Raw genomic sequence first — 16265 nt, forward strand, 5'->3', positions numbered from 1 at the left:
TTCACTCTCAACAAATTAGAATATGGTGACATGCCAATCAGCAAATCAACTCAAAACACCTGCAAAGGTTTCCTGAGCCTTCAAAATTGTCTCTCAGTTTGGTTTACTACGCTACACAATCATGGGGAAAACAATCATTGACACCCTTCACAAGGAGGGTAAGCCACAAACATTCATTGCCAAAGAGGATGTTCACAGAGTGCTGTATCCAAGCATGTTAACAGAAAGTTGAGTGGAAGGAGGAAGTGTGGAAGAAAAAGATGCACAACCAACCAAGAGAACCACAGCCTTATGAGGATTGTCAAGCAAAATCGATTCAAGAATTTGAGTTAACTTCACAAGGAATGGACTGAGGCTGGGGTCAAGGCATCAAGAGCCACCACACACAGATGTGTCAAGGAGTTTGGCTACAGTTGTTGTATTCCTCTTGTTAAGCCACTCCTGAACCACGGACAACATCAGAGGCGTCTTGCCTGGGCTAAGAGTGGTCCAAAGTCCTCTTTTCAGATGAGAGCAAGTTTTGTATTTCATTTGGAAACCAAGGTCCTAGAGTCTGAAGGAAGGGTGGAGAAGCTCATAGCCCAAGTTGCTTGAAGTCCAGTGTTAAGTTTCCACAGTCTGTGATGATTTGGGGTGCAATGTCATCTGCTGGTGTTGGTCCAGTGTGTTTTTTGAAACCAAAGTCACTGCACCTGTTTACCAAGAAATTTTGGAGCACTTCATGCTTCCTTCTGCTGACCAGCTTTTTGAAGATGCTGATTTCATTTTACAGCAGGATTTGGCAACTGCCCACACTGCCAAAAGCACCAAAAGTTGGTTAAATGACCATGGTGTCTGTGTGCTTGACTGGCCAGCAAACTCACCAGACCTGAACCCCAGAGAGAATCTATGGGGTATTGTCAAGAGGAAAATGAGAAACAAGAGACCAAAAAATGCAAATGAACTGAAGGCCACTGTCAAAGAAACCTGGGCTTCCGTACCACCTCAGCAGTGCCACAAACTGACCACCTCCATGCCCTCCGAACTGAGGCAGTAATTAAAGCAAAAGGAGCTCCTACCAAGTATTGAGTACATGTACAGTAAATGAACATACTTTTCAGAAGGCCAAATTTTTTTTGGTCTTATGAAGTATTCTAATTTGTTGAGATTGTGAATTGGTGGGTTTTTGTTAAATGTGAGCCAAAATCATCACAATTAAAAGAACCAAAGACTTAAACTACTTCAGTCTGTGTGCATTTAATTTATTTAATACACGAGTTTCACAATTTGAGTTGAATTACTGAAATAAATGAACTTTTCCACGACATTCTAATGTACTGAGATGTACCTGTACATGACTTCATTAATAAATCAGTTAATTAATTTCCCTGTGACGTCAAAATATAATCATTTACGTATCTGACAAAGAGTATTCCATTGTCAGTTGCGATGTTAAATTAAGCTTGCAACACATCGGGAAACTTACAGCTCGTATATTTTCCTCTCATGCAGTTATAAACGCAGCACTGTGACTGAACCACTTCTAGGCTACTTCTGCTGCACGAGATGAGAACACATTTTTATCATTTTCTGAGTCATGAAAAAGTCTGCTTTTGCAGAGTCTGCAATTAGAATAAATGTATGCAGAAGGGACAGAATGAGGACAGAATCATCAAAATATTCTAATATAGGAGTGTTTTGAAATAGATACAGAAAACAAGCATTTGTGTAATTGGACATTTAACTTATTGTCTGAAGAAAACCATTGACCACTAGATGGCAGCATAAGTCCATTTAGAATGATCCTCTAAGTAAGAAATAGTATAAGTGAAGTATAAGTTTGTCTTGGCCTTTTTAATAAATATATTTAAATATATCCTTCATTATATTTATTAGGCTAATTCTACAATCTCATAGCAGAGTTTGTTGAAAACTACTCATCTATCATCAGTAAACCAAAAATTTCCAGCCAACGCATATAGCCACTCTTCATTTTATTCAAAACTATATTTAACACAAAACATCCATATGCTCTTTATTCTATAGTTTTAATCACCCATTTTGCGTTTTATGGACTTGACAGGAAATATACAGCAACATGAAAAAAAAAAAACTAAGCATTTTTAAAAAGGCAAACAAATATAAGATCACAGTTCTCAGCTGAATACATACGAGTCCAACCTGTGTCTATAGCATGTTTTCAAAAGATTTACAGTTTTCAGAATAATTCAGTTCTGTATGTCATTGTAACCGTAAGACTGTAAACATTCAGTCCATTTTCCTACAATTAATAATCAGTAGCAGCTACATATTATTTCTATTTATCGTTAATGTTAGCGAATGGCAATAAAAGGGTCAGTGGATGAACTATTGCAGAATAAAAAACAATAAAAAAAATCTCATAAACGCATAAGTGTGTGTTCAGTTAGGATTAGTTGTGCGGAGCTGCTGAGAAAACTCAAATATCTGCTTTAATAGCTGCTGAAACACTCAGTCTTCTCATACATAAAGATGTGTAAAGCAACTTTTAAAGCTAAACATAATTTTCTCTTGATATTTACAGTTTGACAGATTTTATACTCAACTTTTAGATGATCACTTTATATACGGAGCCCAAAAGTATTTAATCTTGGAATCCTGCCCTCATACTCAACTTTTTCATTAAACAAAGTGTAATAAACTTTTGCCTGTTTATCAGATGAATAATTTACTGACATTCATTTCTGCTTAAAATCAGTTCTGTGTACAGTCATGACCCTGTTCATTTAAAAACTCTTAAGGTTTAAATCTTGCTGCTTGTATTATAGCGCATGTAACAAACGCCGGTCACCAACATACCAATGCCCTCCAAATAGATTCACATTTCAGCTAATTATTAAAATAATGAAAAAGCAATAAAAAAAAATGATTATTAGATATTTTTGTCAAGGTAAAACTCTCCTGCCAAATCAATGTAACAATCGGTATGACCTGCAGACAGGAGACAAAAGCACAAGAACAAAATTACAGTAAAAGGTCAAAGGAAGTTTGAAAATGAAATATTTAAAAATGAAACTAAATATACATATACAATGCCCCCTAAAATATTTGGACACTTAATCAACACTTCAAAAACGTATGAATGTTATTGCATACTGTAGAGAGCTAAATATCAAACCAAGCAGCAACTTGGGGCTTTTCTCAAAACTGACTTCATTTTTTTTAGTCATTTTTGTGAATGCATGAAGTTAAGTGTAGTTCATATCCATAATTATGAACATTATTCCAAGTTTGACAACCAGAAAATGTCCAAATGCTTAAATACCATGCTAATACTATATTTCCTTGAAATAAATGCCATTTAGTTTGATATTTTCCTCATTAAAAGCAATGAAATTTCTATATTTTTAAGTGTATCTTAAGTGTTCATATATTTTTAGGGCCACTGTACATATAAAAACACGCAAACACACAAAATATCCTTGGTTGGGGGTTGATTATGCATCTTCTACATCTTGGTCTCACTGTCTGGCAGTTTCTCGTTCTCATATTCGTTCTCCTGACGGATCATCTGATAAGGTTTCTTCACTTCATTCTCCTCCAGCACTGAGCTCCCCAACTCCAAATCGCCGTTCTGAAGCTCTTCTTTAGACAGAAACTCTATGATTCCAGCTCCTATAGAATCTCCCAGGACGTTAGTTGTTGTGCGAAGTCGATCACTGTAAGTCCAAAGAAGAAGGGAATAAAAGAGGAAATTAAGAATCTATTTACTGAGACAGTAAATATCAGTGATGTGAAAAAAAAAGTTTCTACTTTCATCTCAGTTTTCATCCTAGTTTAAAAAGAGGCTTTTTTAGCTGTGTAACTTGTGGGGATCTATCTGGAATGATTAATTTGGCCAACCTAATTACGTTTCTATGTTAAAACCAACTGAATTACATGAAATTCACAGAAAAAAAATGGAGCAAGTCTCATGGGAACACATCAAAGTATGTCACCTGGGTTGATAATGGAAAAAAATGAAGGGAGTCCCAAATGAAAGGAAAGATAAAGTGCCAAACGCAGTCACTTTTTATTCTTGTTTTGCCTTATTTTGCAAAATACTTCAATAAATATATTTCATTGTTTCCTTTTAAACCAAATCAAATAAAGATTCCACAAGCGGTCACTCACAGGAACCAATCAACTGCAATGATGAGGGTGATGTCATCGGTTGGGAGTCCGACAGAGGTCAGCACAATCACCATGGTGACCAGACCAGCCTGAGGGATTCCGGCCGCCCCGATGCTTGCAGCAGTCGCTGTGATGCTGTATTATTAAAAAGAATATTAATCACGCTCAGAAACTTCATTCAGTTTTCTTAATGAATCATTCCCATTTTTCAAAATAACCCACCTAATGGTTATGATCTGCCCAAAGTTCATTTCCATGTTGTTAACCTGGGCGATAAAGATGGCTGCCAGGGCTTCATACAGCGCTGTTCCATCCATGTTGATTGTGGCTCCAACAGGCAGCACGAATCGAGTCACGCGTTTGTCGACTTTGTTATTCTCCTCAAGGCATTTGAAGGTAACCGGAAGAGTGGCTGAGCTGGGAAATTAAAAAAAAATTATGAAAAAGTGAAATGAGAGTAAAATATTCCTGATTTGGACAGCTTGACATCGTCGGACTTACCTGGAAGAGGTACCAAGAGCCGTGATGAGGGCCTGCAGCAAACCCGTGATGAAGATGAAGGGGTTCCTCCGCGTGATGACGAAGTACAAAGTCGGCAGAACAATCATGCCGTGTATCATGAGGCCGATTATTACTGTAATCGTATACATGCCGAGCTGACCGCCCATTTGAGTGATGTCATCCATCTCCACGATTTTTCCAGCAATCAGAAAGAGGATACCAATAGGTGCATACCTGGGAATAGGGTATGGTGTATAAAGATGCATTAACATTCATTCAAGTTTGTTATTTCTGTTTTATGTTAAACTAGACTACCAAACAGTGGAAAAGAAAGTGATTGAGATTCAGAAGCAGCACTTGTTAATAAGGTTTCCCAAAATGTTACACATGCGATGAAAAAGGGGTCATGAAAAAGGGTCACACAAAATGAGAGCACAGGGCACATTTCTGTCCAGACAAACGGGAACTTCAGCTATTTTTATAGCAAGGTGGAATTATGACGAGGCGTTTTTCTGTGGTGAATTATAATGAATGTCTTTTTTTGAAGTTACTTACATGACAAGCACCCAAAATGTAGTTATTCTTCTTTATTCGAAACAAATCAAGTCATCCTCATGAATGAAATTCCAATAAATAAATACCAATAAATTTAAAAAAAAAAAAAAAAAAAAAAAAAAAAAAAAATATATATATATATATATATATATATATATATTTATTATGGTTTTGAAATGATAATGGTTAATATTTACATATACACTATCATTCAAAATTTTAAGGTCTGTAAGTTTTTTTACGTTTTAAAAATTTATGTTGATTTTATCTGATAAAAATACAGTAAAAACAGTAATATTATGTTACAATTTAAAAACAACAAAATTGAATTTATTCCTGTGATGGTAAAGCTGAATTTTCAGCATAATTATTCCAGTTTACAGTGTCACATGACCCTTTAGAAATCATTATAATATGTAACTCTGGACCACAAAAGTCATAAGGGTAAATTTTGTTCTGAATAAAGAAGCTTTCCATTAGTGTATGGTTTGTTAGGATCGGACAATATTTGGCTGAGATACAGTACAACTATTTGAAAATCTGAGAGTACAAAAAAATCTAAATATTGAGAAAATCCCCTTTAAAGTTGTCCAAATGAAGTTCTTTGCAATGCACATTACTAATCAAAAATGAAGGTAGAAAATTTATGGAACATGATCTTTACTTAATATCCCAATGATTTTTGGCATAAAAGAAAAATCTATAATTTTGACCCATACAATGTATTGTTGGCTATTGGTGCAAATATACCTGTGCAACTTACAACTGGTTTTGTGGTCCAGTGTCATATATGCTGACTGGCTGCTCAAGAAATATTTCTTATTATTATCAATGTCGAATACAGTCGCTCTGCTTAATATTTTTGAGGAAACCATGATACATTTCAGGAAAATATGTTTCAATAGAGTATTTTTCATTTTATTTGTTAATAGCAGAATTAAAAGCTAAATCGTTTTAGGAAACACTTGATAAAATGTTAAACTCACTCTTGAAGTTTATTGTAAACTCATGTTTTAAATAAAGAACAGATATTGGAAAACCCACCTTAGGCTACATCAACACAGTTTTTAATCTAGTTAACTTTTTTAACACTGTTTGTGTGTCTGGAATCACTCACCACATAATAAAAGCAACAAGTCGCATGATGGCCTCGTTGAGGGAGTCGAAGAAGTCTCTGAGAGCCTGTCCCTGTTCCTTCATATTCCCAATGATCAAGCCGAAGCACATTGAAAACACCACCAGCCCGAGGGCATTAACCCCGTTGGTGGTGCCCGCAAGAGGGATCACTTCCTCTTGGGCAATCTCCTGGGTGGCGTTAGTTTGGTTGAATATCGAATCATTTACGATCATCTTCACGTAAATGACCCTCTTACCATATTTGGTCTTAAACTACAGGAGGAAGAAGAGAAGAAGAGAAGTAGTTTTACAAATCTGATCAATCCAGTTTGTGTTTTTCGGATGTAGGGATTTGGATTGCTAGAAAAGTTATACAGAAAGACTCTTTTCAATATTTGTAAAATATGTTTTGTTTTTTTTTGTTTTTTGTTTTTGTTTATTGTTGGGTGTAGGTTGTGACTGTGTGTCCGGACAGACTGTGAGCCACTGTCATTATCTTGCCATTTCTGTCCCATTATATCCGACTGTGGCACCATTACAGCTTTGCCAAAACTCTCAGCTGGTCCAAACACAGCTGTGGGTCAAACTCAAGCCAGACTCTCAAAATGCTAAATGGAAAATATCTATTCCTTACATGCTAAGTTAACTAGCTTGGGCCAGCAGGAGGAGAAATGAAACATTGTCAAGACTTGTGAGCAGTATTGGTATAATTATAAATTCAAGGCCTCCCAGAAAAACATTTTGGAACCAAGAGTGATACATTTTAAGTTTTTGTCCTTTGAGATGTCAACAAGTCTTATTAAATCTAATGATAAACTGACTTCCTGCTGAACAGGGAAACATTAGAATTTCACCCCAACTGCTCGTGACCTTCATAACCCTCAAAATATTATATATCTATATATTATATATCTATGACCACTTATTCCATGCCATGCACGTAGATGCACATATAGATCCCCATGCACATAGATTATATTCTATGAGAGTCTTTACGCAATTCTTTTTTTTTTTGCAACTGATAATTGGCAAATAAGTAGTTAATAATTAAGGAATAACTTTGAATAACCCAATAAAAGAAACTTTTTTAACTTCTGCTATGGTGCACCTCACATTTTTGTAAATTTTTACCCTCAGAAAAATAAAAACTGTAATTCACATCTGTTGGTGAGTACATTTACTTTTGAATCTTTTTTTTGTCACAATTTAGAGTTACATGAAAATAATACAATATATACATTATTTAATATACAACTGATTAAATGTGTTTTCTTTTTTCTTGTTCTCTTTTTAAAATATTTTTATTTTATTGTATTTTATCTTGCTGTTGTTTTCTTGCGAAGAATCAACATTGTGTTACAGTGAAATTCCTTTTTGAATACGTTTTTAGTATTAAATTTAATTAAATTAAATGTAATGTTATTAAATGTAATTTAATTTAATTTTTATTTTAGCAATGAAGATTTTAGCAAAGAAAATTATGATTTTTTTTTTTTTTACCATTGCTTTCATAATGTGTGCAACAGAGAGAGATAGTATTTAATAAATCTTTATGATTATCTAAGATGGTATTTAAAAAAAAAAAAAAATTGAATAGTAGGATCATGTGAAAAACATTCTCACCTGTTGAGTGCAGGCCTGAATCAGATTAGGAGGAAACATGTTTCTGCAAAAGAGTGTATATAATGAAAAAGTCAATGGTTATATCAGTATTTTTGAGAAACCGATGGACTGCACCTGTCCATTACCTGATGAGGTCGAGGAAGGCATCTGCTGGGCTGATCTTCTCGATCTTCTGTTGTTTTGCGAATTCATCCTTTGAGCCTTTGCCCGGGTGGATAATCAGAACCATAATGATGCCGATGAACACTGCGATGAAAGTGGTGGTCATATAGTATATGACTGCCCGCATGCCCATCTTTCCAGAGGCACGACTGTCCAATGCTGCCATGCCTAGAGCGAAAGAATTAGAATTTAGCATTTTTTTCTATGAGAATGAACACAAATCACATTTGAATAAACACAGGTTTACACATACCATCACTGCTGAAAAGACCAGGAGGCTGCGTTTCCCAAAAGCATTGTAAGCCTAAGTTGATCATAGCTCCATGTACTGAAGCTTACGATGCTTTTGGGAAACGCAGCCCAGGTCTTGTACCAAGACTTAAATGCAAAAATCTCAGCAGAATTTGTACGGACATGAAGATATGTGGTGGTTGTGAAAGACAAAAGATTCATGACTCAATCTTCACTTAGCTGAAAAGTACTATATCGCTTGACTTTAAAAGTCTCTTAGGATTAATTGCAATCATTGTAAAAGTCAATGGAGCAAAAAGACTTGACTTGCCAAAACAAATTAAGGTTTGAATTTTGAACAAGTCAGGGGCCTTTCTGCAGCCCTGATCCCCAGAGCAGGAAGAGAAAGCAACCATTGTTTGGTCCTCTCGTCCTCCTGGGGGCCCAAACTTCAGCATCTTTTAAAGTTCAGTCTCTCACTTCACAATTTCCTCTGGTCATACTCCATCTCTCTCAACCACACTCTCTCTCTCTCTCTCGATCTGCATTCGTTCATCTCTCTCACTCTCAGACAGGCCTGGGAAATTCCTCCACCTGCCCGTGTTTCAGCGGTCATGCCACCCTCTCTATGTCTCCACAGCAACAGCAAACAGTCTTCCAATGCACTTGTATCAAACTAAAGAAATGACTCATGTTGTGCCGCTACAAAGAAGTGAATAAACAAAACAATCCCCTCTCACACCCAAGTGTGCCACAATTACAGAATAAAATGTCCAACAAATAATAATAACAATTATAATAATTCTTATTATTGTGTTATTTATTTTATTTTATATTTAATTTAATTCAATTTAAATAATAATAATTATTATTATTACTAACCAATCAGAGTTTGTGGTATATTTAAAATTTGAGTCTCAAGGAATCTCATTCTTTTATGTATATGAAGTGAAGCAGCAGGAGTAGGAGGGGCTGAACTCATCTTTACAACCTCTGCCTCATTCTCACTGCCACTTTTAATAGAAGCACAAAGAGGTCACTGTCTACAAACCAGAAAATGGTGCTCAGAGTAATGCGATGCTTCGCAGAGGCACAGCTGTAACACCTGTTTCATTGAAAGTTGCTACTACTTTTGATTGCTTGATGACATCTGAACAAAAAAAAACTAAAAACAAGGTGACTTCATTGCTGTTCTATCAGCTCCATGTTAAGTCTTTCTGTGTCACAAATTGTCTGATACCTGTACATTGAATTTATGCATTGAATTCTGATGCCCTTTAATTCTTGAGCTGCTTTGTGTTGGCATTAATTGGCCACTAATTTCCTTCCTTTCCATGCTTCTTTTGATCTCTTTTCTCTTTCACATCCTATAGATCCTATATAATTTTTAAAGTCCAGCCACTCCCTCAATTCAAATTCACATCATTCTCACATTCTCAAACTATTAATGACTTGGATTTACTATGTGCTCACGTCACTGTTCTGCCTTTTCATTATAATCAGGTCAGTCAGTAAAATTCTCAGGGCCTGGAACAACATTTTTATAGATGGATCCCATCAGCCCAGACTCAATGAGCAGCTAGACTATTGAGGATTTCATTGGACCCTCTTAATCATATGGCCTGGGACAATGCCCCAGTTGCTCCACCCCTTTTTCTTCTATACTTTCCATAAAGAGTTAAGGTTTTCATTTATGACTTATGACTAAAGTTCTCAGTTATTGCTGTAGATCGCTGAAACATATTTGATTTAAAATCTGCAGTCAAACTGTTGCATGACACATTTCTGGCAATTTTTTTTTAAAATCAAAACAATAAAATATCATACCTGTAATCAAACTTGAGACTAGAAGGGGAAGCACTAGCATCTGCAGCATACGCATCAATAGCTCACCAGGAAAGGAGAAATACTTCACTTCTCTGTAGGACATTTTATATGACCTCAAACCAAAACCCAGCATGATACCTGAAAAAATAAATAAAATAAAAGCATTTCAGATGCACAGATCTGTTGAAAACTCTTTTCTGTCATAAATCAAAAGGCATCCATTGTCAAAAGAATGTTTGGCTTTACAGCAAACTGGTGGTAGGTTGTTAGGTTGAACAGTAGATTTGTGTCCTTGAACAAGACACTAACTTTAGGTTAGATGACTTCTTTAGATGGTTAGAGCAAACTTTCATACTTGAAAACTTCCTGAACGAAAATAATTTCACTAAACCAGGTGCACTGACCGAAGACCACAGCTCCAACGGTGAAGAGCACAAAAGCATTTCTTCTCAGAAAGGTCTTCACGTCATCTTTAGTGATGTCCTCCACTTTTTTCCTTGCCTTTAGGGAGCGCAGGTGAATTCCCTCTCGGATCTGCTGCACGCGATTGCGTGACCGCGGCTTCTCCCCAGTGCTTTTGGTCATGCTGGCAGTGTCACTCAACACACTCCGATCAAACTAGCTGGGCTGAACCGGTGACCCAAAAGAGACCCTACACAAGAAGAAAAAATTAGACAAACTCTGTTTAGCACACCCACTGATCTAAATCCCAAATCCTTGAGTTAAAATGGGAAAGACAGCAAAAAATATTGAAAAAACCAAAATGCAACCTAAAAAATGTGCAGTAGTGGAATTCACTGGAAATAACTTAATTAATAAGCATAAATAATTAAAAGCCTATTTTAAAATATATGATAAATGTATATTACATTCCATGTTAATGGCAGCTTTTTTTACTGAAATAAAACACTATATATATTTAGAATTTAAACTATATAAAATGCAATTAAATTACTTAATAAATAAAAATTAAATTAATATTTGAAATGACATGAAATAAAATTTTATGTAAATGCATGATTTTTATCACTAAAGACTAAAAACTTTTTTATTATTATATATCGCATTTTATAGGCAATTAAATTTCATGTAAATTTAAGTTTTTTACTCTACGAATGAAAAATTAATTCATAAAACCTACAGTTATTTGATCTTGTAGCTTGTAGCTGAGGTTCATCAATTCAGTGTGAACCACATAAATATGTGTATTTAAATTCTACAGAATGCAAATACTGTCATTTATAATTAAATCTGATTTCCAGGTTAATGGTGCTCACCCAAATAAAAAGCTCCATAGCTACAAGTAGCTGAGAGAAGAAGAGCTGCTTACCTGCTTCCAGTGAGCTCTTGTGCTGAGAGATGCCCTGAGTGATCAGAGTTAGCCAGTCTGTGCTGGGAATTTAATAACCTTCCACCAGTAAGAAGCTCCTGATGCTCAGGATCTCAGAAGGGGAGGAGCTTGTGAACTCCAAATAGGAGATGCTCAAGACACTTCAAAGGGGGGCCCAGTGGTGGTACAGTACATGAATGATGGAATGGCAGGAGGGTTCTTGCTTGATTCTCACATTAAAATAAATGAAACTGTTAGAATATACCAATTAAAAATAAGAAACAGTTCAGTTTCAAATGCTAATTTAATTAACATATAATTTTATTAATTAGTAATTAACGTCACTCCGATGCTAATTTTGTACAAATGCTGTCAACTTTCCAAGCTTTCTTTGAGGGCATACATGAGGTGAACCCCAGTCATGTTTCTATGACATCCAACGCTAAGAGTTCAGAACAAACCTTCCCTCATTCAGTGTGTGAACCATTCCCGTCCCCGGAGGTGACGTCACCACCGTGTCATTTAGATTTGGAGTGATTTAAACCAATTAAAGGTTTTATTCATCGTTCGCACATCAGGTGACAAACATATTTGATTCTATTGGATTACACAGTTCAGCAAATATAAATAAAATAAAATCTAACATTATAAACCCAATTGCCTTAAAATATTTAATTGTATTTTATTGGACAATAAATATAAAAAATAGGGAGACAAATAGCATATAAAATATTTTGGACACGTTTTTCATAAAATATTTAATTTTAATTTTATTTTAAATAAAAGTAAGATTTTTCAATATTTTTGAAAGAAGTCTCTTATTCTGAGCAAGGCTGCATTTATTTAATCGAAAATACAGTAAAAACAGTAATACTATGAAATATAAGCACATTTTAAAATAACTGTTGTCTATTTTAATATATTTTAAAATGTAAAATACTTCTGTGATGCGAAGCTGAATTTTCAGCATAATTACTCCAGTCTTCAGTGTCAGATTATCCTTCAGAAATCATTATAATATGCTGATATGGTGGTACTTAATAATCTTTTTATTATTATTATTATTGCAGTTGAAAACAGTTGTGCTGCTTCATATTTTTGTGGATTAAAAAAAAAAAACGTTAATAAGAACAGCATTTATTTGAAACGTATATATTTTGCAACATTACAAATGTTAATTTAATTTAATTGCATCTTGCATCTAATTTCTATATAAAAGAAATCTTTTTGAATGGTAGTGAAGTTGTTTTTACGCCGTTTGCGATGTTGTGTTGGTTAATTGACCAATCAGCATCCAGGCCTGAAACTATCCATTTTATGGTGTCATTTTTATTTGATTGCTGGTTGACCCAGAGGCATATGAAGGTTTTACATGTATCTCCAGGCCTGAGTTCATGTGAATGAGGTTATGATAGGCCTAGGTCTCTGTCCTTTCTCAGAATAAGTTGGTTCTCTTCACTGGGCTCTTGGAATGTCTCTGCTTTTATCCAGTCTCTGTGAGAGTAATCATAAACAGTGCTTGCCCTGAATGTGTAATTTGGACCAAACACTTCCAGACCAGTAACCCCCCTCTTCTCCATCACCCACCCGTTCCCTCTCTCTTCCCGGCAGACAAAAGAGATGAAGCACAAAAGACGCTTTCAGCCTTTCTGCTTACAGTTTTGAGGGAGAGAATTTGAAGACTGGTAGATTTTGGGGAAGCAGGGCAGTTGGGTGAGTGCATTTGGTTCCCAGAACTTGTTGAGTCTGAGAGATTGGATGAAGTAGAATAGAGCCACAGCACCTGAAGGTATCGGTTTTACAGTCCATATGAAACAGCTGAACTCACTCAAAGCATCTGATATCACTTGTCTCACGCACATTTTCTCTTGACGTTCACCCAGAAACTTTAAATAGCCAGTGAAAAACTATAAAGGACATCTTTAATTTCTAAATTATTGTTATAAATATTTTTAAAGAAGTTTTTATGAACAAATAACTGCAGAAAATGCAAGTGTGTGCATATACCTGGAGATCTAAAATTCCCCAAGAGATCAAAAACACACACAAATGACATTTGAGCATTTAGCAGATGCTTTTATCTTGTATATGTGTTTTAAGTTATATTTTATCTAGACCTATTCCCCTTGTTTGCATGATACTTTATTCTCTTGACAGACTAGATTACCTAAATATTACTACTTGTATTTATTTATTACATATTTCATAAATTTTATTTTAATTTAATTTATTTAACTATAAATTTATTTATTTTGTCTTGTTTTTTTTTTTTTACTTTGTTCCAAAAGTTATTTATTTATTTAAAATGTAATATTTGATTAACTATTAAATTAACAACATTTCTTTCTTGGAGATCCTGCATCTCTACGCTTTGTTCCAAAATGAATTTATTAATTACTATTTTGTTTAATTAATTTATTTATTTAAATAAAAATGTATTTATACATTTTATTTAAATAAATACATATATTTTATTTCATAAATGTTATTTTTATTAATTTATTTAATTTTCTATTTATTTATAGTTGCCTTTAATACAAATATTTTATTTTTGTAAAGTTATTTTAATTTATTTTATTTAATAAAACAATTTTCAGAGTTTCTGAGTCTCTGCAATTTGTTCTAAAAAAAATGTTTTTTTAAACGTTAAATTAAACAAAATACAATTTTCAGGATCTAATCTAACCTCAAACCTTGGTATTGCTGGTAAGATACAAGAAATGATTGTAGAAACTATTTATATACAGTAAGGATATAGTGCTAGTATGCGGTTCTGTTCATCTGAAAGCCCACTAGGGTCTTTACTCAGAAGAAAAAACATTACTGCGTTACTGTCTAGGAGAAAGAAAAAAAATCAATGTTTTCTTTTTAAATGTATTTTTAAAACATTTTATTCACCATTAGACAAAAAAAAGTGGGCTATAATCTATCGCTGACATAAGATAAAAGTGTCAGTATGCCAGAAGGAAGGGTTTTCCAGCGTCTCTGTGAGCTGAGGGGTTCTAGACACCCACTGTGATGAGCAAACTCAGTGTGTCTGCCGGCATCAATGGCTTATCGCCCAGCAACCATTCAAGCCATTAGCAGAGATTCTGCTCATTCACCATGCATTCAGCAGGTCCACAGGGATGCCGCTTTGTGCAAAGAGGCTCTTTGCCCTCACAAAACAAAACTTCATATAGAAAAAACACCAGATAATCAAAATGGGTACAGGAAGAGAATAATCCATATATGTCACTGTGTCTTTATTTATGAGAGTTTTATGCAAAATACTTGCTCAAAGAGTTGGTTCTGTGGTAGAACGTGTTTACAGTTTTACACTAATCTAATGCCATTTAATTTGGATTTTGGATTAATTTGGAAAAGCAATTTAAAGGAAATTTTGTTTGCATTATTCTTTCGGTCTTGAAAACAAAATAGATTAATTAAATATAGTTTCTGTTCTTTTTTATTTAGTTAAATGTAATTTAATTTTAATACATTTAAGAAATGTTATTTTATAATGGTGTAAATGTTATTTCTAATCTTAATTAAATAAAAATGTCTTCTCTCTACTATCCGAGGACAATATCTGAATATACACTGGTCCAAAAATTAATAATCTTTGGCATAATATTTTATTTTCCAGAGAACAAACTAGATTAAAATTAATATTTTCTATATTATATATTTTTAATGATATTTAATACATTTTAGACTATGTTTTAAATAAATGTTATTTTAATGAATGTTATTTCATTTTTAATTTTAATGAAATTATAAAAAAATACATATTTTTCCCTAACCCTCTCTGAGGCCAGTTAATATCTGAATATACACAGATCACATAATACTTTATGCTCCTGAGAACAAATTAGATTAACTCAAATTTAACTACATTTCAATTTATTTAAAAATTTTATTTATTTAAAATATATTTGAAAAAATTCTTATAAACTTTTTTTTTTATAAATGTTATTTTAATAAATGTAATTTTTTAGTGTTTAAATAAAAATGCATTTTCTCCACTATCTGAAGCCAGTTAATATCTAAATATATACAGATCCAAAAAATAATAATTTGGCAAAACTTTACACTCCTGAAATCAAACTAGATGAACTAAATATTATACATTTAAATATTTATTTATGTATTTATTTATTTATTTATAAATTTTAAGACAAATTTATTTAATATATATATATTTTTTTTTTTTTATTATTTTTTTTTTTAAATATTGATATTAACAACTTTTTTTTTTTTTTTTTTTGGAGCTCCTGTGCTTCATTCAAAGAGGGCAAAAGGGAATTTCCATGCCTGTAATTCTGGTGAACTTGAGTGGACTTTTCCCCCTTCACATGACCTCACTGTGACCATGAGCAATCACTCCCCCATAACCATATTCACACCACCATGGTGTTCAAAGAAAGAAAATCACTCTGAAAGCATGGAGTTTTTTTTCAAGGCTGTTTGGGGAACAGAATCAAAAGGAAACAAAAGACACTTCCGAGTTCACACACTTGGGAGTGGTTCATCGTATATTGAGCAGTCAGCCTCAAAAGGAACTAAAGACGTTAACAGCACCAATATGAAGTAGATCCACCTTAATGAAGTAAAATTTGCTTAAAAAGAATCTTAAGTGATGATTTTTCCATCATCTTAGCAAACAGGAAACGTTCACAGACTGTTGTTCTGAGAAGGGTCTTTCATTCTTTCGTTAATATAAATAGAATGTTCGTTCAGAGTTTTTTAAATTTCACTTTTAAATGTTACTTGTTTCAGAACGTTTAGAAAACATTCAAAAGTAACA

General features: G+C 33.9%; 1 protein-coding gene across 1 annotated transcript; it reads right to left on the reverse strand.

The window, feature by feature from the left end:
• Positions 1-1956: 1956 nt before the first annotated feature.
• Positions 1957-11627, reverse strand: LOC109105812 (excitatory amino acid transporter 1-like). The gene is made up of 10 exons (XM_042732962.1): positions 11477-11627; positions 10551-10798; positions 10147-10284; positions 8052-8256; positions 7927-7969; positions 6305-6576; positions 4633-4866; positions 4354-4548; positions 4132-4266; positions 1957-3677 (listed from the first exon to the last, which is right to left on the reverse strand). Exons 2-10 carry the CDS (start codon positions 10729-10731, stop codon positions 3467-3469), a joined length of 1614 nt encoding a protein of 537 aa, XP_042588896.1. The 5' UTR covers positions 10732-10798; positions 11477-11627; the 3' UTR covers positions 1957-3466.
• Positions 11628-16265: the final 4638 nt, after the last annotated feature.

This window comes from Cyprinus carpio, chromosome B10 (assembly GCF_018340385.1).
Source record: "Cyprinus carpio isolate SPL01 chromosome B10, ASM1834038v1, whole genome shotgun sequence".
In the NCBI taxonomy this organism is placed as follows: Eukaryota; Metazoa; Chordata; class Actinopteri; order Cypriniformes; family Cyprinidae; genus Cyprinus; species Cyprinus carpio.

Coding starts and splice junctions, on each gene's coding strand:
- LOC109105812 (XM_042732962.1), bottom strand. CDS start 10,731: ATGACCAAAAGCACTGGGGAGAAGCCGCGGTCACGCAATCGCGTGCAG. Junction 4,867..6,304: donor CTTGTTGCTTTTATTATGTG/GTGAGTGATTCC, acceptor CCCTATTCCCAG/GTATGCACCTATTGGTATCC. Junction 4,267..4,353: donor GGGCAGATCATAACCATTAG/GTGGGTTATTTT, acceptor TTAATAATACAG/CATCACAGCGACTGCTGCAA.